The 24,620-nt window shown below is 43.1% G+C and overlaps 1 protein-coding gene across 1 annotated transcript; it reads left to right on the top strand.

Moving 5' to 3' along the window:
* Positions 1 to 1,815: 1,815 nt before the first annotated feature.
* Positions 1,816 to 18,675, top strand: LOC132514347 (interferon-gamma-inducible GTPase 10-like). Its single transcript, XM_060138965.1, has 2 exons — positions 1,816 to 2,010; positions 17,065 to 18,675. The coding sequence occupies exon 2, from the start codon at positions 17,085 to 17,087 to the stop codon at positions 18,327 to 18,329; it is 1,245 nt and encodes a 414-aa protein (XP_059994948.1). The 5' UTR covers positions 1,816 to 2,010; positions 17,065 to 17,084; the 3' UTR covers positions 18,330 to 18,675.
* Positions 18,676 to 24,620: the final 5,945 nt, after the last annotated feature.

The raw sequence follows: 24,620 nt of genomic DNA, 5'->3' as shown, positions 1-24,620 counted from the left end.
GGTTTTCTTACTTATTTCTTATTTTACTCCTGAGGTCTTTAATTAGCTGTTTGTCTGTGTTCACCTGCATGCACAACTCATTGTCAAGTTCATTTGTGAGTTTTCATCTTTGCCTTGTAGTTCTTTCTACCTGGAATGCCAGTCTGTCTTGTCCCCACAATGATTTCTCAGTCTCTCTTCCATCATAGCATTGATTGTCTCTATATGTCAGACAGAGTATTTCTCTGATGTACCCAAACTATGGAAGGAGGGAAAGATTCATGACTGACTGCAGAGAAAAGAATATATGCAGCACCAATTTGGAAAGAACTGAGATACTTTTCTTTTTAGAATCCTCTAGTTACGTACATAACATAATGATTACCTACACACTGAACAACTATCCCAAGAAACAGAACATCTTCAGTAACTATACCTATCTATGTGGTCCTATTTACTCCATGCTCTGTCACCAGCCCTTGGGTAACAACTTCATGAAGTATGTGTTTATGATTGCTTTCTTTCATTTGTTGTTTTATCACTGACATATTCATGCCTTAACGATATTTTGTTGTGTTCTCCTGAAACTTTATTTAAACGGCATTATACTGGTTCTTAATTTAAAAACCCGGCAATGGGCTTCCCTGGTGGCGCAGTGGTTGAGAGTCCACCTGCCGATGCAGGGGACACGGGTTCGTGTCCCGGTCCGGGAAGATCCCACATGCCGCGGAGCGGCTGGGCCCGTGAGCCATGGGCGCTGAGCCTGCGCGTCCGGAGCCTGTGCTCCGCAGCGGGAGAAGCCACAACAGTGAGAGGCCCGCGTACCGCAAAAAAATAAAAACTCGGCATTATGCTACTAATATTTATTTATCTATTATATCTATGACCCATTCTTTACGATGCTGTAGAGCTCAATTTATTTATCCCTTCTCTGTCATTGGTTATCCTCTCCTTTTTCACAGTTATGAAGACTGCTGTTAGGAACACACTTCTACATATCCTCTGGACATTTGTGCATAGTGACTCTTAGGTACCATCTTAGGAGTGGAAATGCTTGTTCTCAAGGTACATGAATGTACAGGTTTTTTTGTTCTGTGGTCAGTTCATTCATCCCTGTGCCAGCATTCAAGTGCAGCATCAAAGTATACTTTATTTTTACAATGTGTAAAATATACATGAAAAATACCATATATGGTACTGCAAACCCTCCCATTTCTTCTTCTAAAGAAAACTTGGTATTTTCTCCTTAATCTTCCATGTAAATTTAGGAATCCAGACTCCTCCCTCCTCTCTGTGCCCAGCTGCTTGCGGTTTTGCCTCGTGTCCCCAGAGGCCCTTCCGATTGTTTGATTCGCTCATCAGATGTGACCCCATGACCCACCAGAGTGATCCAGGCCCCGGGTTGACAATGTGGCAGTCAGGTATAGGTCTCCTAACGATGAAAGAACAAAAAAGACAGAGAAAAGTTAGAGAAATGCTTCTCCCTCATTCACTGGAAGCTTTGAAAAGTTGCTCACAGCCTTCCTTCTTCCCTGTCCTCTGTGCTCCCCTGGGTGTCTTGGCTAGGTGACCTCCCAGGGGTCCTAAGAGACCTGCCTTTCCTGACCCCTAGTACCTCTCTGCCCTCTCCTTACTCACTGATCCTCTGGAAGTCACACTCTTGTACTTTCTTTACTGGAAAATGTGGTGCTGTAGAGAAAGACATAAACAAGATTTCCCTGGTTTCATTTTCATTTCTGGAAATGTTAGTTTCAACTCTCAATCTTTTCCTCCTAAGGGAGGGGCTCAAGTCAGAGGCTATTGTACTCCCTGCTGCCTCCCATCCTGGGCCTCATTTCCCAGGCAGGACCGAAGTTTGCCAGTCCTTGCTCTCTACTGTGTCTGCCTTTATCTGGGCGAGGACAGTTCTCTGGATTGTTCCCGTGCTGGGGGCTGCGGGGAGCACTTCAGCAGACTCTGCATTTTCTACTGTTTTAGTGGAAACATTCGGGTCGGCGCTCTGACCAGAAATGTCTTTTCTCTCTTGAACTGGTGAGTGAGCAAACTCTTAGCACTTGCAGGGATGGGATGCTTGTTTTTTGTTTGGAGACCTGAGGGGCAGGGCTGGCGGCTGGTGTAGAGCTGTGGTTTGATGCAGAAGGCCTGGTCATCCTTTTCAGGTGGTTAAGGGAGTGAGGGAGGGCCGAGAACTGCCCAGGGCTAGGGCAATAGTGGTGAGAATGGGAGAAGTGACTGGATTCTGGATACATTTGTTAGGTTGCAGGATTGGGGATGTGAAGTGTGAGAGAAAGAAGATTATGCGGACAGCCCCATGTGCAAATGAGGGGTGGCATTGATATTACCTGAAAGGGATAAGACAAGGGAAGAGAGGGATGGGGGCTTGAGACATGTTTGGTCTTGTTCAGTTACTAAAGATCATCCTAGACATACAAGCGGGAGATGTTGTATAAACAATGGGATATTTGGGTCTGAGGTCAGAGGAGAGGCCTGCGGTAGAGATATAATTTGGGAGTTGCCAGCACATAGAGGGTGCCGGACAACATGGGACAGGTTAAGATAACCTAAAGGGTGAGGACTGAGCCTGTTGTAGGGGAGGAAATAATTTTCCTCTACCCTTGTAGGTTCTTATGGCTGGTTTCAGAATTAAAATGACATGAGGCAGATTAATAGAAAAAAAACACAAATTTAACTTTGAATGTGCAGGGGTTCCATACTGTGAGGCACACCTGCGTTCAGGCAATTGAGGCTTATATGCTATTCAGATTTCAGGAGCAGGGGTAGGAGTCTGGGACTTCGAAGAGGGAAGTCAATTTACAGGACGATGGAAAAATAAATGTTCGGTAAACAATTGTTTGCCATGCCTTGCAGAAACAATGGGAAACAGAGAGGACTTTGATCAAACAGGCCTTGCGAAGTTTCCCCAAGTCTACCACACTAGCTCATAGTCTTAGTAGAAATCTCTGGTGATAGCTCTTCTTCCTGAAATAGGCCCTTTATCTAAGTTCTTTTAGGCAGTTAAGGAGAAGATAAAAGCTCTTTCTTAAAGATAATCATCCTAAAATAATCCTATGCCAAAGAGATACATTTTGGGACAGCAAATTTTGCTCCCCTATGCTGTGGGCACCCCAATTTCAGATCACACTGTGTGGGAGGACGTGCACACAAAGCAAGGAGTGGTCGGCCACACCCACTTCCTGCTTTAGTTTAACAAAATGGTGTTGGGGAGGAGAAATTTTTCCTCTACGCTTCTGGGTTTTTGTGGCTGGTCTAAGAATTAAATTGACATGAGACAGATTAACGGGAGAAAAAAACAAATTTAATTACTATACCTATGAAAGAGGGCTCCAGAAGATTATGGGGTGCAGAGGCAGTCAGGCAATCAAGGCTATGTATTCATTCTGAGCAAAGGAGTTGGGGCTAAGGGCGTAGGGCTTCAAAGGTGAGGAAGATAAGGCACAGGGTAATGGGAAGAGGAAATGTTTGGTAAACAAGTATGTGACCGCCATGTAAAGGCAATGAGACACAGAGAGGAACGTGAACATATAGACCTTGGTAAAATTCCCAGTCTACACGCCTAGCTCATATTCTTTTTAGTTACCTCTGGTGACAGCTCCTTTCTTGGAACAAGCCCCCCCGATCTAAATGCTTTTAAGCAGTTAAGGGGAAGGTAAAAAGGACAACTTCCTGAGTCTTCTGTTTCTTAAAAATAACCAACCTAAAATCATCCTCATATTAGAGAAGCATTTTGTGGTGGCAATTATATCCCCTACGCTGGTCATTCATCTGATTTTTCTTTCACCTTTGAAACAAAATGTCTTCTCATTGCTCTAGTACCCTTCGTTTTTATGACTTAAAGGTCACATTTCAAATACATTCAAAATACCCTCTCTCCAGGCTGAGGTCCTTGGTGCTACGTGTAACATCAGAATGGGACTCATTCTTTCTTTCTCCCTATTGGCTCCTACATGGCAATAATTGCTGCTCCATTTCAAGGTGAACCACCACATAGATATTTCAAATCAGGTGGCCACAAACTAGTTAGACCACTGTCAAAGCTGTCACCTGAATAGCAGGTACAAAAGGGTTAGGGTGAGGGAATTTGTGAAGGGATATTTTGAGGGAGATGTTAGGGTGTGGGATCCCCAGGGCAAAGATGGAGGGTGATGCCTGCTCCTCACTTCAAACTCAGAATGAGGGTTTTAGCAGGAGCTTTGGGAGAACAGCTAGAGGACAGCGAACTGGGTCTTTCCCAAGCCTGAGATATCTAAACGTGAAAGTCAAGTTAGCAAGATGTGGCAGGCAAGCCCAAGAAGGAGCTGGGCAGAGAGTATGTTGGGGTGAAGCGGGTGATGTGTGGTCCATACATCTGATCCAGGCCACGTGCAGGAGAGAGCTTGTGTGGGGTCACCTCAGGGCATTTCTCAGAGGGCTACCTGCAGGAGGGACCAGTCTGGAGTGTGGAGTTGATGAGAGAAGTGTGGGATGTGCATGCAAACCTAGGAGTCATCAGTGACTATGTGGTCTTGTATCGTTGGGGCTGGAGGAGATGTGGGGGAACTGAGTAGACGGAACAAGGAGGTTCCCTAAGGCTACACGTCTCACCTCTCTTTAGGGTTCCCAAGGGGAGACAGTGTTTGTAAAGGTCTTCACCCCTGGACTGGGTGGTTTCACTTCTAGGGAAATGATAGGAGTGCCCATTTTCAAATTATCTTGCCTTTTGTGACTCTAAAACCCACCTTAAAAATCTCTCTCCTCTTTCCCCTAGTTTACTTCTCTTCCCATCACAGACTACCGCAGTCTTTTCAATTTGATATGTGCCAGGATATTCATCTTGAACATACTTATTAATGTATATTAATGTATGTATGTATCCATGAAAGCTATATAGTAATGCTTTATGTTTATCCCTTTAATCGTCCACAAAAAGTATTGAGCTTAAAGTCTGTTTTATAATAAAAATACCTATTTGGTCTTTGCCCACAATTCCCGGAAGGAGCTCCTAAAAATGTCAAGATTTCCTCAGTGATAGGAATGTCTTTTGTAAGATAATGAGATTATTGGGGCAGGGAGCCTACAGAGCATCAGGATGGGGGCTGGTGGCCAGAAAGATCGAGCCAGAATTAAAGGGTGGGCAGTTTCAGTTCCTTCCTACCCTTCTCCCTCGAAACTTCAGGGAGTGGAGGAGGGCTGGAGATTGAGTTCAATCATCAGTGGTCAATGACTTATTCAACCGTGCCTATGTAACAAAACATTAAAACCCCTAACAAGGTCAGTTTCTTACTTCCTAAACTCAATATTATTGGGGGCATCTCTCTATGTTGATGTGCATAGATCTACTTTATATTTTCTGACACAGCAGTCAGTCAAATGTATATCCCATTATTTATTAATTATAAAAAGGACACAGTATTACGTAGGGTACAGACAACGCTGTTGTAAAAGAGGGACTCAAACACGGAGACAGAGAACCAGGGAAGGCTTTCCCTCCCTCTGAGGGCAGTGCAGAGGTTAGCAGACTGCACAGCCGGGTGCTGGTTTCGTCTTGGTCTGGTAGAGCTCAGGCCCTTCCCATCTTCACAATCCACCATCTCCTTGCCCTTGTCCCCATCTGTGTGTTTGTCTCTAGGGGAGCAATCTAATCTTCTCTGATTATCACATCAAGCTTGGCCCACAGTTCACTTGGTTCTCTCACTCCTCTGTCTCTCCCCTGGAAAGCAATCTCTATGAAATCAATGATTTCCATTCCTGAAGCTCCAGGGCTGGGACAGTGCCTGGCACAGAGCAGACACTCAATAAGAATTTGATTAGAGAATAAAGGAAAGAATAAAGAATGATTGTGCTTAGAGAATAAAGGGAGGATTTGCTTCTAGAATAAAGAAGTAAAGGAAGGAATTATTTGACAGTTCACGTGCTGTTTTCATTTCCCCTGTGATTGCTTTGGGCTTATTGAGACCCCTTCTGTAAGGAAGTGATAGTTTCTGAAGATATGAACTCAATATTACTGGTACTATATTTTCACAAGTCCCAAAGCCTTCACATCAGAGGGGAGGCTAGGCTAGGTTTTAGGCAGTGGAGTAAGATGGGATACAATTATCCTTAAGCACAGTTACTCTCTGCTTAAACAACTAAGTTGAGGCCACACAGAGTCTCAAGTTAATACCTGCAGTTTGCGGTCAGTTTGAATGTGAGCCATGGATACAGGACTTTTCAGTAAGCTCAGAGCCGTTCACAGCACTAATGTCACCTTTGCCACCACTTAAGAGCTAAGCATCCATTCAATTTCTCTTGAAATAGTAGGAGTGGTCCCCATCTAAGAGTTTGGTTATAAAATAGCATGGGGATATATCCATTTAAAGTAAATTTTACAACAAGCAGACAGAAAGTGACATGTGGAGAAATCCCTAATTTCACAGCACTGCTCCATGATTGCTTCTAGGTGAAGGTTTGGGCAATTGTCCACTCCTTCCCAACCACTCCTAATGCTGGCTTTACATTCTCCCTCCGCCACCAGTCTTATGAATGAGTCCAGGAGTAAAAGATGCATTTTGCCTAGGAACCAAGTATACTCAACACACATGCACAGACACAGGCACATACCTGAAAAAGAGATCTTACCACAGAATTTGCCATCTCTTCACTTTATTCAATTCCAGTGGGTAACTTTAAAAAAAAAACCAAACAACTCTTGTTATAACCCACACAATAGATTTCACAACTTCAGACAAGCAGAATGAAAACCACTCATTAGTGGATTTCCCATGCTGGTTTCTATATAGCTCCCAACATGCCCAATTATCCCAAGCCCCAACCAAAGGGACCCATGGAGAAGTGTGGCCCACCTTGCACCAGATGTGGAATCTGAGCTATCGAGGACTTCTGTGAGCCCAGAATCCAATGTACCTCAAGCCCCAAGTTTGTTCCCCATTTGGTCATTATCATGAAAGGCTGACAGAAAATCAACATGCTCGTTTATTCCAGGAAAGTATGCTAAGCCTCAACATCATCAAAGGGCCTGGTACTGAACAGGACACATCTGGGGAGACGGTGTTTGAAAAGCTCCCACCTCACTAACATCATCTGTAAAGGGAAGAGTTGGAACCCTGCAATAGAGATAGTTTCTCCAATGCTAATACACAATTAAACTGAGGGGGACTGAAATGTCCCATTAGACATCTCATCCTTGAAAGCCCACCTAAGGTCCCTATTCCATGGGAGGTCCACCCTGGGGAACTAGTGGACTCACAATTCCAGATGCCCCGGAAATGGCCAGGGGCTCCTTTTCCAGCTTAGACGCTAAGAGCGTATGAGTGGCACGTCCTGCCCTCCTTCTACACGTGTGGTCTCCATCAGAAGACCCCGAATGCCAGGAACGTGGAGATGAGAGGCACACTGCCTGCACACTGGAGGGCTGGATGGGTTTGAAGCAGCAAAGTATTTGTGTGCTGATGTGGTCCCTGAAGAATGTCAGAGAGGGGTCCTGCTATGAAAACTCACTGAAATGAGTAAGCCTGATGCCAAGGTCTCCTGTCCTGGTGTGGGCTCCACCTTTCGTGTCTTTACAGTAGCACAGTTATCAAACAAGTTCCATCTTAGGAGCCCTCTCCCTTATGCACTCCATGGAAGCAGAGGGTGACGGTGATCAGATAGATGTCAGTGGCCCTCCTGGCATGTCACCCCTCCCTGGGGAACAGTCCTCTCCTCAAACAGAGGCAATTCCTTCTGGGACCATCCAAGCTCAGGTTGCTCCAGAAGGAAGAAATGGAATTGTGGAGGGTTGGGGTTGTCCTAGGGAGAGCTGAGGGAAAGGAGGGAAGAGGAGCTGGCAAGGACAGTTGGTTGTCCTGCAGTTTTCTCCTTCAGCGGCCCCTTGGGGACACTGGAGCTCTCTGCTGGGTTATTTCTAGATCTGAATGCTGGCAGGGCCTCAGCTCCAGGGGGACTCAGGCAGCGGAAGTTTCAGTTCTATTCCTGGAAATGACTCTAGGTGTCCAGGAAAGGAGCGCCAGTTTCCTTTCTGCATTCCGTAGTGGAGGGGGCACTGGCCTGAGCTAGACTCTAAGGCGTCAATGTCAAGTCAGTGCACAGAGGCCAAGCACAGAGTTGGGGTGTCCTGGGTCCAGCCCTGCTGCTTCCTTCCAGAGCCATGTCCTCGGATTTGGTCCTCAGCTCCGTCCTATGTCCACGTTCAGCTTCACCGTCACTCAGACCCTGCCCCTTCCTGAGGCTCAAGACACTGTCTGCAGAGATGCTCCCTGGTGTTGCCCAGCTCACTCAGCACTTGGGTTCACTTGCTACCACCAGCTTTGCTCACAGTGCATATTCTCCATCCACCACTGCCGACTCCAAGCTCTGACCCCTACCTGCCGTCAATGCACCTGCTGGGGGCCTGAGACCCAGCAATGCTCACCACTGGCCAGGTGACCCTGGGCATCTGCCTAACATCCTAGTGATTGTCATGTGCTCGCTCTCAGATCAGAAGCAAAAGCTCCCCAAGTCTTCTGTGGGCAGGAGAGAGGCCCCAGACAGAGGACTGTGTGAGTGTAACAGAGTTAGAAATTTTTCAAGGCTTACAATGCTTCCAAGGTTTGGGCAGAGATTGCAAACGTCAATAATAAGATAGGAAATTCTTATGCATCTAAGAGATTGTGAATTCAGTTTAGCCACCATTGATTCCTTCCCTGGGTCAGAAGAAGACAGTTGAAAGGTTGAAGAAAGGGAGAGGCAAAGATCACTTTAGTGAACTTGTTGCAAGGGGTGTGGCCAACAGTGAGGGCTGGATGTTCTTTTCTGGGTAGGATGATATCAGGAGGTAAGAGGCTGGGGCTACCCACCTTGCCCAACTCTAAGGAGGAGGTAGCAGGCCTGCAGGTCTGGGCTGTGCCTGTCCCTGAGATCCCAATGGGGATGTCAGTGTGAGCCACACATGGCCCCACCTACGTGAGAGACAGTCACCACACTAGGGGCTTCAGCAGGATTGAACCTGTCCCACCTGAGTGTGTCTTTCCTACTCTTTATTGTTCCCATCCTTGTAACAGGGTCAGTAGGAGGAAGAAAAAGGGAGAAGCTGACTCTTTTCCTGTCCCTGCTGCAGCTATCTCACTTGGTGGAGGGACTGAGCCAGGGCAGGGGAGATTTCAACTCTGTAAGAGTCTGCAGATTGTTTATGAGACCAACTGGAATTTTTCTTACGTGAGTGGGACCAGGAGACAGGATATTTCCTGAGACATTCCTCCCCTCCTCCAACCAGGAAATGTGTGCTTCACCTCTGTGCATTTCAGAGACCTTATTGATGTCCAGGAATAACTTCCCTGTCCTGAAGGTGTGATGTCCTAAGGAGACCGAGATATTAGAGGCCTAGTCTTGTCAGTCATCCACAGAACAGGGCCGAATTGCAACTGAAAAGTTCAGTAAATATTTGCAAGGTAATGGAAGGACCACACCCATTTTCAACTTTAGCAACACTTTTATAGTTAAGCCACTTGCAGAGGATTTTTCTGGAGGAACTCAACCTGAACCCTGCTGGCCCACACCCCAGCCTGAGGGCTTTAGGCAAAGCATTTAAGGCCTGTCCTCCTTCCCTTTTCTCCTGTTCCCTGTTTTGCTTTGCTAGTATTCCCAGGCCTAGTCTGGTCTCAGATACAGGCCTGACACAGTCTCTTGTTCAGCTCTCCAGCCTGCCCAGTTCCTGGTGGTGAAGTGATGACCATGCAAACATCACATGGGTTGAGGGCCTGCCAGAAGATGGAGGAACATGAGAGGAGGCGGCTCAACCAAGAAAGAGGCTGAATTTGGCTGCCTGCCTGGACCTTGGGAATTCCTTTGAGCCCAGGTTCAAACGATTTCAGGCATCTAATAGACAGATTAGCCTGAAAGCAGAACCCAAACCTAGAAAAGGTTTTCAAAGTGTGGACCTAAAGTGCAATCAGCAACCTTTATATGTCTCTTGTGGACTCTGCCCAGATCCTACTTTGGGTTCCTACTCCGTGCAGGGAGAAGCCACCTTGCCAGAGACTCACAGACCTCTGATGGGACCTGTTAGGAGTTTCTCCTGCAAAGGCAGAAGCCGTGCTTGAGTCCAAGAAACAATTCCATTTGGTAGGTACACAGTAGTGACCATGACATGCTGTGTCACCTCTTGTCCTGAGGAAGGTTCATGTGATCTCAGTGGACTTAGGGCTAGAAAGTCTGACTATGGACCATGAGGTGTGCATTGAGGGGTATCTGAGCAATGGCCGCTCCAGGCCAGAGCCTATGAAATGGGGCACCAGACTCAGAGTGACCCTCACAATCAGGACCAGCCCAGCCCTGGGGAACTCTGAGTGGTGTTTTTAATTAATACTGACGTCTTTTATTTTATTTTATTTATTTTTTGGCTACGTCGGGTCTTAGTTGTGGCACGTGGTATCTTTGCTGAGGCATGCGAGATCTTTAACTGTGGTGCACAGTCTCTTCATTGTGGCGCGCGAACTTCTCTCTAGTTGTGGCACGCAGGTTTTCTCTTTTCTATTTGTAGCGCACAGGCTCCAGGGTGCGTGGGCTCTGTAGTTGTGGCATGGGGATTCCAGAGCACATGGGCTCTGTAGTTTGTGGCATGCAGGCTCTTTAGTTGGGGTGCGCGAGCTCAGTAGTTGTGGCACGCAGGCTTAGTTGCCCCACAGCATGTGGTACCTTAGTTCCCTGACCAGGGATCGAAACTGTGTCGCCTGCATTGGAAGGTGGATTCTTTACCATTGGACCACCAGGGAAGTCCCAAAACTGAAGTTTGTTTTCGTTTTTTTTTAAATTTATTTTTGCTGTGTTGGGTCTTCGTTTCTGTGCGAGGGCTTTCTCTAGTTGTGGCAAGCGGGGGCCACTCTTCATTGCGGTGCACGGGCCTCTCACTATCGCGGCCTCTCTTGTTGAGGAGCACAGGCTCCAGATGCGCAGGCTCAGTAGTTGTGGCTCACGGGCCTAGTTGCTCCGTGGCATGTGGGATCCTCCCAGACCAGGGCTCAAACCCGTGTCCCCTGCATTAGCAAGCAGATTCTCAACCACTGCGCCACCAGGGAAGCCCCTAAAACTGAAGTTTTTAATTGGGTGTCTGTATGTGTTCATCTGCATCTACAGCTAGCTGTCAAATTCATTTGTGATCTTTCATCTTTGCCTTGCAGTTCTTTCTGCCTGGAATGACAACCTCTCTTGTTCCCACCTCCTCCCTCAATGATTTCTCTGTCTTTCTTCCATCATAGCATTGATTCTCTCTATGTGTCAGACAGAGTATTTCTCTGATGCTCCCAAACTATGGAAGTAGGGAGAGATTCATGACTGACTACAGAGAAAAGAATATATGCAGCACCAATTTGAAAGAACTGAGATATTTTTCTTTTTAAAGTCCTTTGTTTACTTATATAATATGATGATCACCTACACACTGAACAACCGTCCCAAGAAATAGAACATCTTCAATAATTATACTTACCTATGTGTTCCTACTTACTCCATACTCTGTCACCAGCCCTTGTTCAGCAACGTCATGAAGTATGTATTTACGATTCCTTTCTGTCATTTGTTGTGTGATCACTTACATATGCATGCCTAAGCCATATTTTTTTGTGTTTTCTTGAAGATTTATTTAAAGAGTATTCTTTTTTCCTACTATTTTTTTCTACCATTTCTACTAAATTCTATTTATTTTAAACTCAGTGTTGTGTTACTAAGATTTATTTACCTATGTATAACAATGGATCAGTGTTGTAGAGCTCAATTTATTTATCTATTCTCTGTCAATGGCTATCCTCTCCTTTCTCACAATAATGAAGACTGCTGTTAGGAACACATTTTACATGTCCCCTGTACATTTTTGCACAGTGACTCCTAGGTACCATGTTAGGAGTGGAAATGCTGGGTCCTAAGGTGCATGAATGTACAATTTAATAAAATTAATCCATATTTTTTTGTAGTGATTGTATTGATTTTACATTCCCAGCAGCTATATTTCAGAGATTCTACTGATTCACATTCTCCCTAGTACTCAATATCGTCCAACTTTAAAATTTTTCCAGTTGAATTGACGTACAATGTCATCTCACTGTGCAGTTTTGCATTTGCCTCATTACTAAGGAGGATGCTAAACTTTCTGTGTGCTTATTGACCACACCTGTTTTTTTTGTTTTTTGTTTTCCTGAGAAAGATCTGTTCATTTCCCCCCATGCCCTGCACTTCCATACTGGTTTGTTTTGCTTCTTAGTGATCTCTGGCATTTTAAAAATACCTTCTTAGTATTGATTTTTAGTTTACGACATTTGTGCCAATATCTTCTCCACATGTCTGGAGAATTTTTACTGCCCTGAAGCATTTATTTTCATAAACAGAAACTTTTCATTTTAATGTACTCTAAGGCACCCCATTTGTCAATCTTATTTATACAGTTATCTTCTGGGTATCTTGTTTAAAAAATTTTTCTGTACCCTAAGATCTGCTATATTTTCTAATAGAGTTTTCTATTTGAAGTTTAGATCTTTACTCTTCCTCTAGAGTTGATTATCAAAAGTGATATAGGTAGGGAATCTGTAACATTCTCCAAATGCAAAGCCAGTTTGTACAGCTCCATTTACTTGATAGAGCCTTCTTTACTCACTGACATTCCATGTACTGGGTTGGCCAAAAGTGCCTTCAGTTTTTAAGTAAAAATAAAAGACACACTTTTCATTTTCACCAAGAACTTTATTGAACAACATAGTCACCCTTTTGTTCCACTACCTTCTGCCATTTTTCAGGAAACTTCATAATTCCATCTGCCCAAAAGTTTGTCATCTTTTTGAGCAAAGAACCGCTCCAGGCGTCTTTTACAGTCTTTCAGGGAATTGAAAGTTTTTCCATTAAAAGAATTTTGTAAAGACCTAAATAATGGAAACCTGAAGGTGCAATGTCTGGTGAATACGGCAGATGAATCAGAACTCCCCAGCTGAGCTGTAACAGTTTTTGCCTGGTCATCAAAGAAACATGTGGTCTTGCATTATCCTGATGGAAGAGTATGCATTTTCTGTTGACTAATTCTGGACGCTTTCGTCGAGCGCTGCTTTCAGTTGGTCTAATTGGGAGCAGTACTTGTTGGAATTAATCGTTTGGTTTTCCAAAAGGAGCTCATAATAGAGGACTCCCTTCCAATCCTACCATATACACAACATCACCTTCTTTGGATGAAGACCAGCCTTTGGTGCAGTTGGTTGTGGTTCATTTCACTTGCCCCACGATCTCTTCCATTCCACATTATTGTACAGTATCTGCTTTTCATCGCCCATCACGATTTATTTATTTATTTTTTCACCACAATTTATTTTAAAAAAGATACGTTTAAGTAGAGAATTACATGTGGAAATATGGTCAAGAAGGTTTGTTTTAGCATAAGTTATGTAAGGATCCTAAACATCAAAGCGCTTAACATAACCAAGCTGGTGCAAATGATTTTCAACACTTGATTTGGATATTTTGAGTATGTCGGCTATCTCCCACATGGTATAACATTGGTTGTTCTCACTTAATGTCTCGATTTGATCGCTATCAACTTCAACTGGTCTATCCAACCGTGGAGCATTGTCCAGCGAGGGATCTCCAGCACGAAACTTCGCAAACCACTTTTGACATGTTCAATCTGTCACAGCACCTTCTCCATACACTGTACAAATCTTTTTTGTTGTTGTTGTGTTTCAGTTTCATTTTTACCCTTCTTGAAATAATAAAGGATAATATGCCAAAAATGTTGCTTTTTTCTTCCATCTTCAGTATTAAAATCGCTACACAAAAATTCAATTTTGATGTCATTTTTAATTTTTATTTATTTTTTTGCGTTACGCGGGCCTCTCACTGTTGAGGCCTCTCCCGTTGCGGGGCACAGGCTCCGGACGCGCAGGCTCAGCGGCCATGGCTCACGGGCCCAGCCGCTCCGCGGCATGTGGGATCTTCGCGGATGGGGGAACGAACCCGCGTCCCCTGCAGCGGCAGGCGGACTCTCAACCACTGCGCCACCAGGGAAGCCCTGATGTCATTTTTTAAATGCACACTGATATGACAGCTGTCACATACACTCTAGGAAAATTTTTTCAAATGAAGTTAAAGACAACTAAGTGCTACTACAGCCATTTCATGGAAAAAACCGAACGAACATTTTGGCCAACGCTTATGTCTCCCTTTCAACATAATTCAACACATGCCTGAGTCCAAGACAGGGATTTTGGTATTGTGTTCTGTGGGTCAGTTGGTATATCCCTATGCCAGCCAGCACCCAAGTACAGCATTAAATATACTTTGTTTATTTTTATAATGTATAAAATATACATGAAAATATACCATACAGGGTATGGCAGGTCCTCCCATTTCCTCCTTGAAATGTGGGTTCTCAAATATCGATCAGATTTTCCAGAGGGAGAGGCTCAGGTTAGAAAGTATTGTACTTCCTGACGCCTCCCCCTTCTGGGCCTCATTACTCAGGCAGCAGAGGCTTTGTTCTCTACAGTGAGAACAGGAGCACACTGTGTCTGCATTTCCTGGTGAGAACAGTTCTGGGGAATGGCCCTGCGCAGTCTCAGCATTTTCTGCTGTTTTAGTGGAATCATTTGGATCTGATCTCTGTCATAGGAAGTCTGTTTTCTCTCTGGAAAACATGCTCTATACCTGCAGTGGCCAAGGCCAGCTTTGGACTTGGAGGGCTGAGGACAGGGCTGGCTGGTGGAGAGCTGGAATTCCATCCAGCAGTTCATGCCAACCTCTTTGAAGAACAGACAACCCCTGTGTCTGAAGAAGCCTTTCCTTTCTTTCTTTTTTCTTTCTTTTTTCTCCTTCTTTCTTTCTCTCATTCTTTCTTTCTTTCTTTGAGAAAGTTGTAAGAAAATTTGGGGCAACAGAATGTTTACTGGTTTCTCCAGTAGTAAATTATGTAATGTTTAATGCACACTCAGGGTTTTCTGATTCTAGCCTTTCATTACCATAGAGATAGTTAAATCTCTTTGAGTTTTGGTAATTAATAGCAATGCAAAATAATTCATTTCTTCGCCACTTCCTTACTCTGTGCAGGCTATAACCAAATACCACAGACTGGGTACCTTATGAAGAAAAATCTATTTCTCATACTTCTGGAGGATGAAATACCAAGATCAAGGCACATGTAGATTAGGTGTCTGATGAGAACACACTTCCTAGATGAATGTCTTTTCTGTTTAAGCTCATATGTCAGAAGGGTTAAACTAGCTCTTTGGGGTCTCTTTTATGAGGGCACTAATCCATTCATGGTGGCTCTGCCCTCATGACCTAAGCACATTCGAAGGGTCCATTTACTAATAAAATCACTTTGAGCATTACATTTTATCTATGGATTTATGGGGACACATTTAGTCCATACCCATATAGAAATACAATCTGTCTGTTGAGGTTCAATAGTCTTCCCACCTTCTTCTTAGAAGACAGCACTCTTGTCTCACTTTGACATTCATTTCAATATTCCTGAGCTATAAATGTGTCTCTTCTTTGGTATTCTCCTTTCAACTAGCATTAACATCTGCTTATTTCCTTCATTAGTGATCAGTTAAATAAAATCCTTAACATGTATTCATTTAATATTTTTTGATAGTAATGATTTTACTTTTTAAAAAAAATTGTCTTTGCACAATATGTAGAATGGGGGTGGAGGGCGTTCAGCACACCTCTGCGGGCCTCTTACTGCTGTGGCCTCTCCCGTTGCAGAGCACAGGCTCCGGACACGCAGGCTCAGCGGGCATGGCTCATGGGCCCAGCCGCTCCGTGGCATGTGGGATCTTCCCGGACCGGGGCACGAACCCGTGTCCCCTGCATCGGCAGGCGGACTCCCAACCACTGCGCCACCAGGGAAGCCCTAAATATTTTTTAAATCACAGTTTCTTGGTATAACTTTCCTCACTCATAGTGAATGATAGGAGGTGTCATCAATATCATATTAATAATTTCTTTAAATTGCCTTGGTTTAATCAGATGCCCATGTTTCAAAACTGTGCTGAATTGGATAGGGAAAATTAGAGCTCTTATTTACTTCCTCTGCAACTTCCTGTCACATGTTTTAACTTCCACCCAAACTGGTCCATAAAGTGAGGTAAATAGACATTAAGCTGCCATGGGGTAACTATTACCACAATGACTATGTTCTTGGTTGTCCACCTTATGGAACATACATCCTGGCAGACAGGCCACCTGGTGGGCTTGTCTCTGTCTCCTGCCTCTCCCACAAGGCAAGTCCTGTCCTGATTTGCTGCAGGTTATTGGAAGTGAGGATCTTTCTGGAAGTTATCTGTGCTCACTAATGTGTTGGCCTAAGTGATTCTTCCTGCAGAATGGAAAGGTGCTGGGCTCTGTATTCAGGTTTCAGGAAAATACAGACAGTCTATATTAGTTTCCCATTGCTCTGTAACAAATTACTACAAACTTAGTGGCTTAAGACAATATACATTCATTCTTTTATAGTTTTGGAGGTGAGCAGTCAAAATGAATCTTAAGGGGCTACGATTAAAGTGTCAGAAGGACCGGTTCCTTCTGGAGGCTCCAGGAGGTACTCCATTTTCTTGTCTTTTCCAGGCTCGAGACACTGCCTGGCGTTCATTGGCTCATTGCCCTCCCTCCATCTTCACTACAACCTTTGTTCCTATTATCCCATCTTCTTTTCTGCATTTGGCCATGCCTCACTCTTATAGGGATGCCTGTGATTATATTTAACCCATGTGGACAAACCAAGATAATCTTTCCATCTGAAGATCATTAACTTAATCACATCTGCAAAGTGCTTCTCGCTATGTAAGTAACATATTCACAGGTTCTGGGGTTCAGGAAGTGGACATCTTAGGGGCCATTATTCTGTCTCTACATTGTCCTGACTCCTGGAACATATAAATCATCAGCTTAGAAAACAGGTAGTCTTTTCTGTAGCAATGGAAACAAAAGTCATCAGGAAAAATAAATGAACTGTAGTAACATGAGTAAGTGTGAGAGATGGGACCGATCAGTTGAGACCACTGTGTTTCCTCAGCTGAACCTGCCTGTTCTGCTGCTTCATTCACCTTACCTCCTTATTCCCTTCCTTTTCCACAGATCATCCAGGGTTAACTGGCATGGATTGGTTCACCTCCTATTTCCTGTCAGGAAAGAATTTTGAGCAATTGGCCCAAAAATGTGTCCCACACTACTCCACCTTGATCAGCAAGGCAGTGGGGATCCTCTCTCAGGAAAGTGTTGAACGTATTCAAAGAGTCTTTCAGGAGGGGAAGCTAAAAGAGGTGGTTGAAGAGATTCAGGAAGCACTTCAGAAATCTGAGAACGCTCCCTTGGATGTGGCTGTGATCGGGCAATCTGGTTCTGGGAAGTCCAGTTTCATCAATGCCCTGCTAGGTCTTGGTCATGAAGAGGAGGGGTCTGCTCACGTTGGAGTTGTGCCAACCACCATGAAGAAAACCCCCTATCAACATCCGAAATATCCCAGTGTGACCTTCTGGGACCTGCCTGGAACTGGGACTCCCAATTCCCTTCCAGATCCTTATCTAGAAATTGTGGGAGATGATGACTATGACTTTTTCATCATTATTTCTTCCTCACGGTTCAGCTCAAATGATGCTCTCCTGGCCCAGAAAATCAAGGAGAAGGGGAAGAATTTCTACTTTGTTAGAACAATGGTGGATGTTGAATTACACAGTGAAGAGAAAAGCAAACCCATATCCTTCAAAAAGGAGAGAGTCCTTCAGCAGATCCGAGACGACTACCTGGCTATTCTCAGCAACATCGGAGTATCTAATCCGTGTGTCTTCCTGGTCTCCAACTTTCACCCGGATAAGTTTGATTTCCCAAGACTGCAGGAGACATTGCTGCAGGATCTCCCTGCACATAAGCGCTACACCTTTGTGCTCCAGTTGTCCAATTTGTCTGATGCTTTCATTGAGGTGAAGAGAGTTATCCTCAAAGAGAAGATCTGGCTGAATGCCCTGAAATCAGCCGCTTTGGCCATCATCCCTTTCATGGCCTTCTTCAGTGGCTTTGACTTGCCTAAACAGGAGAAGTGCTTGAACCTTTATCGAAGCTATTTTGGTTTGGATGAGCAGTCAGTCAAAGAGATTGCCCAGAAACTGGGCACATCTGTGCAAGAGATCAAGAGCTCCACAAAGTCCTTGGATTTCTGGTTATTTGTGAAGAATGACAGTATAGCAGCAAAGGCCATGAAATGTGCTGAATCCTTTTGCTCAGTGAACGGAGGACTCCGATCTTCTATCTTTCAATTTTTGAAAGTATATTTTTTACGTTTGAAATTCATCAATACGGTGGCCGATGATGTTAAAATGCTGTTGCATAAGACTTTAGAGAGCTGAAGTCTAAGAGAATGAGGAAGAGATGGGTAGAGTTGCCTAACCGAATAACAAAAGGGCCTCAGGTCTTGTGTTCTCTGGGTGGGAGCAGGATCCTCTTCTACCCACCACCAAGGCCAACACTACCCTAAAGTAAAAAGATTGTCTCACTGTTGGAAAAAGACAATTGCTCCACATTGATGCTACACTGCTAAGTAAAGGGGATTTGACCATAACCTCTTTTCTGTACTCTCTAAGCTATTTTGCTCTAATCATGACAGATATGCACCATATAACTTTCATTAATCTCCTGGTGTTATAAGGTATTTTTCATTTGCAAGTTTTACTCTGATAATAAACATTTGGTAATAATTATGATAACTGTTATCTATTGGCTTTTTATGAATTATTATCCCCCCTCATCATTTCAATACCATCCTCATCAAAATAAGGGAAAATACACAACTATGGGAGTATGGCCAAGTGAACAGTTGATGATGTGTATGGGGAACCACAGCAGGTAGAAGAAGACAGGATTAGAGAAATGGTTTAGAATGTAATATTTCTAGATACTGTTAGAGATTAAAGGGAGGGAAACCAAGGCAGCGTTTATATCTCTAGGACTTTTTCAACACTGGATGGATTAAGAGACCAGTCAACAGGGCACAATGAAGGACAGGAGATTTGAGAGAGTGAAGTTGAATTAGGAAGGAAAGAAAAGATTAACTGAACTGGGATAAATGAGAGAATAGAGTGTTTTTTTCTCTCACCCAAAATTTTACATCAAACTTCTGAAACAGAAGCACACAACAACAGTACCTGTCTTGAGTTTTGGGGATTCTCACTTCTGCTGTAACTGTAATTGTACATGCGACTTTCTTCTCTTCTTCCCTATATCACTGGTATAGGGTGGATGCTGTATGGTCTAAGAGATGTACATGGCTGAGGCCTTCCCTTAGATCCCCACACTCCGGAGGCTCTCTCAGTGGGTGGAAGGCACTGAGATGTGAAGTAGGGCATGAGGGGCCCACAATCACCCTGCTCCTCTCTGTTCCCCCACTGCTCAGCAGAGGACTCCTGTAGAGCAGAAGCAGTCAGTGGGGGATGAAGCAGATCACTGTGTGTGCTGCCTCATATTCAACAGATGTGTGAAATGATAAAAGGGAAGGAACTCTTGACTTTCTGTTATGGACAGATTGCATTAAAAAATTTTTGTTCGTCAGATGTGACCAACATGGGGACTCACACGACCTTCCCCTTCTCCAGAAATTATGACTCTCCACATTCCCCAGGCGTTTTCACTTCATTTCAGTGGCCTTCCATCAAGATAGCAAAGGACAAATCAAATGGGTCTGGTGTGGGTCCCAGTGGAAACACCCTTGCTACAAAATGAGAGTTATCAAATATTTACATCTGTGGGTTTTTTTTTTTTCAAATTTCCCTTATTCCCAAATAAGACAGGCAGGGTTAATGAGTCTTTCTTTCTAGGAAGAAAGGACTCAGAGGAGGAAAATAGAGAATCTGTTCTGGTGCCTTGTTTTCATCATCCAGAGTGAACAGGAGGGTTCATGTACCTAGGAGAACATTCAGGAAGTGCCTGAATGATTCCCCTCGCAGGGAAAAAAGTGGGGAAATGGGAGGAGGCTGTGAAGACGAAGAGAGGTCTCAGGGTCTGGTAGGAGGGGACAGAACTGTGCGGTGTCTCTAAACTGAGAACTTTGAGTCTAGGACATCAATATGTGTGAGCATCAGGCTCTTATAAGGGCAGTTTCTGAAGTCCAGCCAGACTCTGTCAGCAGAAGCTTCAGAAGTTCCTGTGGGTGGTGCTGTAATGGTTGACCACCACATTAGGCATTGGGTGAGCGTCTCTCATTCAGCAGCCTGCAGCCCATAACCTGAAACACCACCTCACTGTGCCATCCACTTCCTTGGTCCACCATGTGTCTTACCTTGTGAGCACAAAACTCCTTTTCAAGACCACTAGAGGGTTGGTATTACTGAGAAAGGGAAGCCCCTCTTTTCCCCTCATCCCTGCCTCTCAGGGCTACTGGTTGAAGGCATCTTCCTGTCTTCTTACCACTGGATTAGTGGTAAAACAGTTCCTATCCTGTCTTCTCTCCCAAATCAGTGTCTAGTAGATACAAATTGGTTCTCTGCACTGGGACACTTTTGAAAAGCATGCTGTGAATGGTACGGTTTTCTGGATACCTGACACTTGAGCAGAGACAAAAAATATGCATATATGTTGGGAGAGTGCCCCCAATAAAGGGAATAGCAGATGTAAGTTTGTGAAAATGGGAGGTACTTGCCATGTCCACTGAGTATGTAGTAAGCCCCAGTGGTGGAGTAGTGACCAATGGGAGAGTGGTAGGATATGAAGGCTTAGGAGTAATCAGGTAACAGGAATGTAGGATGATGGTGGGCATGGTCTTTTCTTCAGAATTTATTCTAAGTATGATAGAAACATTGAAGGTGTTAGGCACGACTTAATTTAGGCTTGGCAAATAGATTACAGTGGAGGTTGAAAGGATAGGTCTAAAGCACCTAAACGTGATTATTCATTCCTTCTTGTTAGAGATGATGGTGGCTTGGACAACAGTGAGAGAGACAGAGAGTGTGAGAAGAAACTGGGTTCAGGATGTATTTTGAAGATAGACCTGCCAGGTTTGCTGACTAACTAGATGAGGATGTTAGAGGGAAACTATAAGAATCACCTGATGATTCCTTCTGAGCAACTAAGTAAGGGGGATGCCATTCAAAGAGATGGGGAAGTCTCTGGGACAGTAGACCTGGGGGTAGGGGTGGGGCTGGGGAATTAAGAGTCAAGATCTAAGAAAAGGACTGTTAGACTTGAGGTGTCTGTTGGAACTCTGAGTGGAGGTGCCATGTAGACAGGTGGAGGTTTGAGTCTGAGGGTCAGCAGAGATCATGGTTGTGCTGCTTTCTATCTGTCTAACCTTTGGCAAATCACTGAGAAGCACTTCCCTTTACCCTCAAAATGGGCATCAACTTACCCACTCAAGGACCTTTTGGGGAATACAAGTCCTGGGATGATTTAATATTTACATGAAAGGAGTATGGTGCAGTGAAAGTGCTCCATGGAGTGGAGAATTTATTAGGAGGTAAGCCACAGGTAAATTAACTTGGGGGAGAAAAATTTATCATTATAAACCTGTCTCCAGGGAACAAACGAGGAGGGGAATGCAGGCAAACTGGTAAGGTAATCACCATACTTCTCCCTGAATCTGGGGCTCCATTAGGTTCCCTTGACTTCTCCCTTTTATTGACTACTTTTTTTCCTGTCAATGAGTTAATTTGTTCATTTTTTCCCATATTGATATTCACTTGTTGCAGCAACATTTGTTGAAAAGGCATTCGTTTTTCCATTGAATGTTGTCTTAGCAACTTGTTAAAAAATTATGTGATTATTTTGGGGTTAACTTCTGTCCTCACTATTCTATTCCTTTGTTCTGTAGGTCTATCCTTTCTTCAGTGCCTCAGTGTCCTGATTATGGAAATTTTCTAGCAAGTTTGGAATAGGATAAGTTTACAGTGTGAGCCTTCAAACTTTATTCTTCTTTTTCAAATTGTTTAGTCTATTCTGTTCCTCTTGTCTTTCCTGTATAAATGTAAAATTAGCTTGTCAATATCTATGAAAAAAGCTTGCTGGGATTTTGATCGGGATTTTTGTCAATTTATAGATCAAACTGTGGAAAACTGACACCAGCACACTATTGAGGCCATCAATCCATGAACACAATCTGTCTCTACGTGTATTTGAATCTTCTTTTATTTCTTTCATCTGTGTTGTGTAGTTTTCAGTGTGTATCTCCTGCATATATTTTGTTGTTTATATCTAAGTATTTTATTTATTTAGTGCTATTATAAATGATATTTTTTAAAAAAACAAATTTCAATTGTTCTTTGCTGGAATATAGGAGTACTTTTGTATTCTGATCTTGTATTTTGCGACATTTCCACTCACTTATTAGTTCTAGGAGTTTTTTTGTGCATTTGTTTGGATTTTTTAATGCAGAATATTACACCCTGTGAACAGAGACATTCCTATTTTTTTACTTTTCAACAAGTATATCTTTATTTTTCTTGTCTTGTTGCACTAGCTAGGACTTCAATATTATGTATCATAGAGTGGTGAGAGAGGGTATTTTTGTCTCGTTCCTTACCTTAGGGAAAAGCATTCAGTCTTTCATTATTAAGAATGATGCTAGCTGTGGTGGGGGGGGTTGTTTTTTTAATATAAATTGTTTTTATTAGGCTAAGAAAATTCTCTTCTTAGTTTCTGTAAGTTTTTATCATGAATAAATGGTAAATACTATTGAAAGATTTTTATGCACCTATTGAGATGATCATATGGTTTTCTTATTTATTATGCTAATCTAGTGAAATTATGATTGATTTTTCCATTGTTCAAACAGGTTTGTTTTCCTGAAGTGAATCTCACTTGGTTGTGATGTATTATTCTTTCCATATATTGCTGTAATTGTTTATGTAACATTGTATTCATTATTTTTACAGATATATGCATATAGATAGATAGATAGATAAATTACTTCTTGATGGTTTTCTGTTGTAATTGTGTTACTTTTCTTTGTCAGGCTTTGGTATTGGAGTGCACTGGCCTCATGAAATGAATTGGAAAGTCTGCCTTACTTTTCTGGAAGAGCTTTGTAAAATTAGAATGATTTCTTCCTTACATGTTTGGTAGGATTCACCAGTGAAGCAATCTGGGCCTGGCATTTTGTTTCTATTCTATGGTGAATTTTAATAATTTCAATTTCTTTAATAGATGCAGAATTCTTACCTCCTCTCTTTTTCTTGTGAGTTTTGGTAGTTTATGCCTCTCAAGAAATTAGTCCATTTCACCTAAGTTGTTGAATTTATGAGGGTACAGTTCTTAGTATTCTCTTATCACCCTTTTAATGTCCATGGGATCAGTATTGATGTCCCTTGTTTCATTCATTATTGGTAATTTTTATCTTCTATCTTTCTTTTTGGCCAGTGTGAATAGAGGTTTATCGATTTTGTTCATCTTTCCAGAAGAAACAAGTAAAAGAGTTGAAAATGGTTGTGTCTGGGTGTTGAAATCTATTGTGAGGCAGGGAATACTCTATCTGGTCATAAGTCTTTTATTTATTTATTTATTTATTTTTATTTTTTTGGGGTACGCGGGCTTCTCACTGTTGTGGCCTCTCCCATTGCGGAGCACAGGCTCCGGACACGCAGGCTCACCGGCCATGGCTCACGGGCCCAGCCACTCCGCAGCATGTGGGATTTTCCCGGACCGGGACACGAACCCGCATCCCCTACATCCGCAGGCGGACTCTCAACCACTGTGCCACCAGGGAAGTCCCTGGTCATAAGTCTTTTAGAACCATTTGAATTTTAAAGTTACTCTTCTCTCTCTTATTCTTACATCCTTAGGTGTACAATGTATTGATCTGATATATTTATTTTGCAGTGTGATTGCCATAGTAGTGTTAATTAACACCTCATCACATCACACAATTATCATTTCTTCTAGTAGTAGAAAAATTAAGATCTAATCTCTCAGCAATGTAATGTTTATAATACAGCTCTGTGTTTATAATCACTGTACTGTGTATTATATCTCCAACTTATTTATTTACTAGTTGTAAATATTATGTACCTTTAAACATCATATCTTCCAGTCCTCAACCCCTGGTAACCACAATTTCACTTTCTGTTTTTTTGACTTTGGTGTTTTTAAAATTAAGATACATGATATATCACACAGTATTTGTCTTTCTCTGTCTCTTTTTCACTTACACTCGTGTCCTCAAGGTTCATCCATGTTGCTGCAAATAGTGGAATTTCCTTTTTCCTCATGGCTGAAGTGGATTCCACTGTACCTACATACCACATCTTCCTCATTCATCTGTTAATGAACACTTCTTCAGTTGTTTCAGTATGTTGGCTATTGTGAATAGTGAAGCAATAAACACAAGAGTGCATATATTTCTTCAATAACCTGTTTCATTTCTTTTAAATATATACCTGGAAGTATGATTGCCAGATTTTATGGCAGTTCTGTTTTTCATATTTTCAGGAACCTCTACTGTTTTCTACAGTTGGCTACACCAGTTTACATTCTCACTGATGATGCACGAGTGTTCCCTTTTCTCCACATCCTCGCCAACACTTTTTATTTGTTGTCTCTTTGATAATAGCCATTCTGAAAGATGTAAGGTGATATCTCATTGTACTTTTGGCTTGCATTTCCTGATGATTAGTGACGTGGAGCATCTTTTTTTGGTGTCTATTGGCCGTTTGTAT

The sequence above is a fragment of the Lagenorhynchus albirostris genome, unplaced genomic scaffold (genome assembly GCF_949774975.1).
Source record: "Lagenorhynchus albirostris unplaced genomic scaffold, mLagAlb1.1 scaffold_351, whole genome shotgun sequence".
NCBI lineage: Eukaryota > Metazoa > Chordata > Mammalia > Artiodactyla > Delphinidae > Lagenorhynchus > Lagenorhynchus albirostris.
This window is presented reverse-complemented; position numbering and strand designations above follow the sequence as displayed.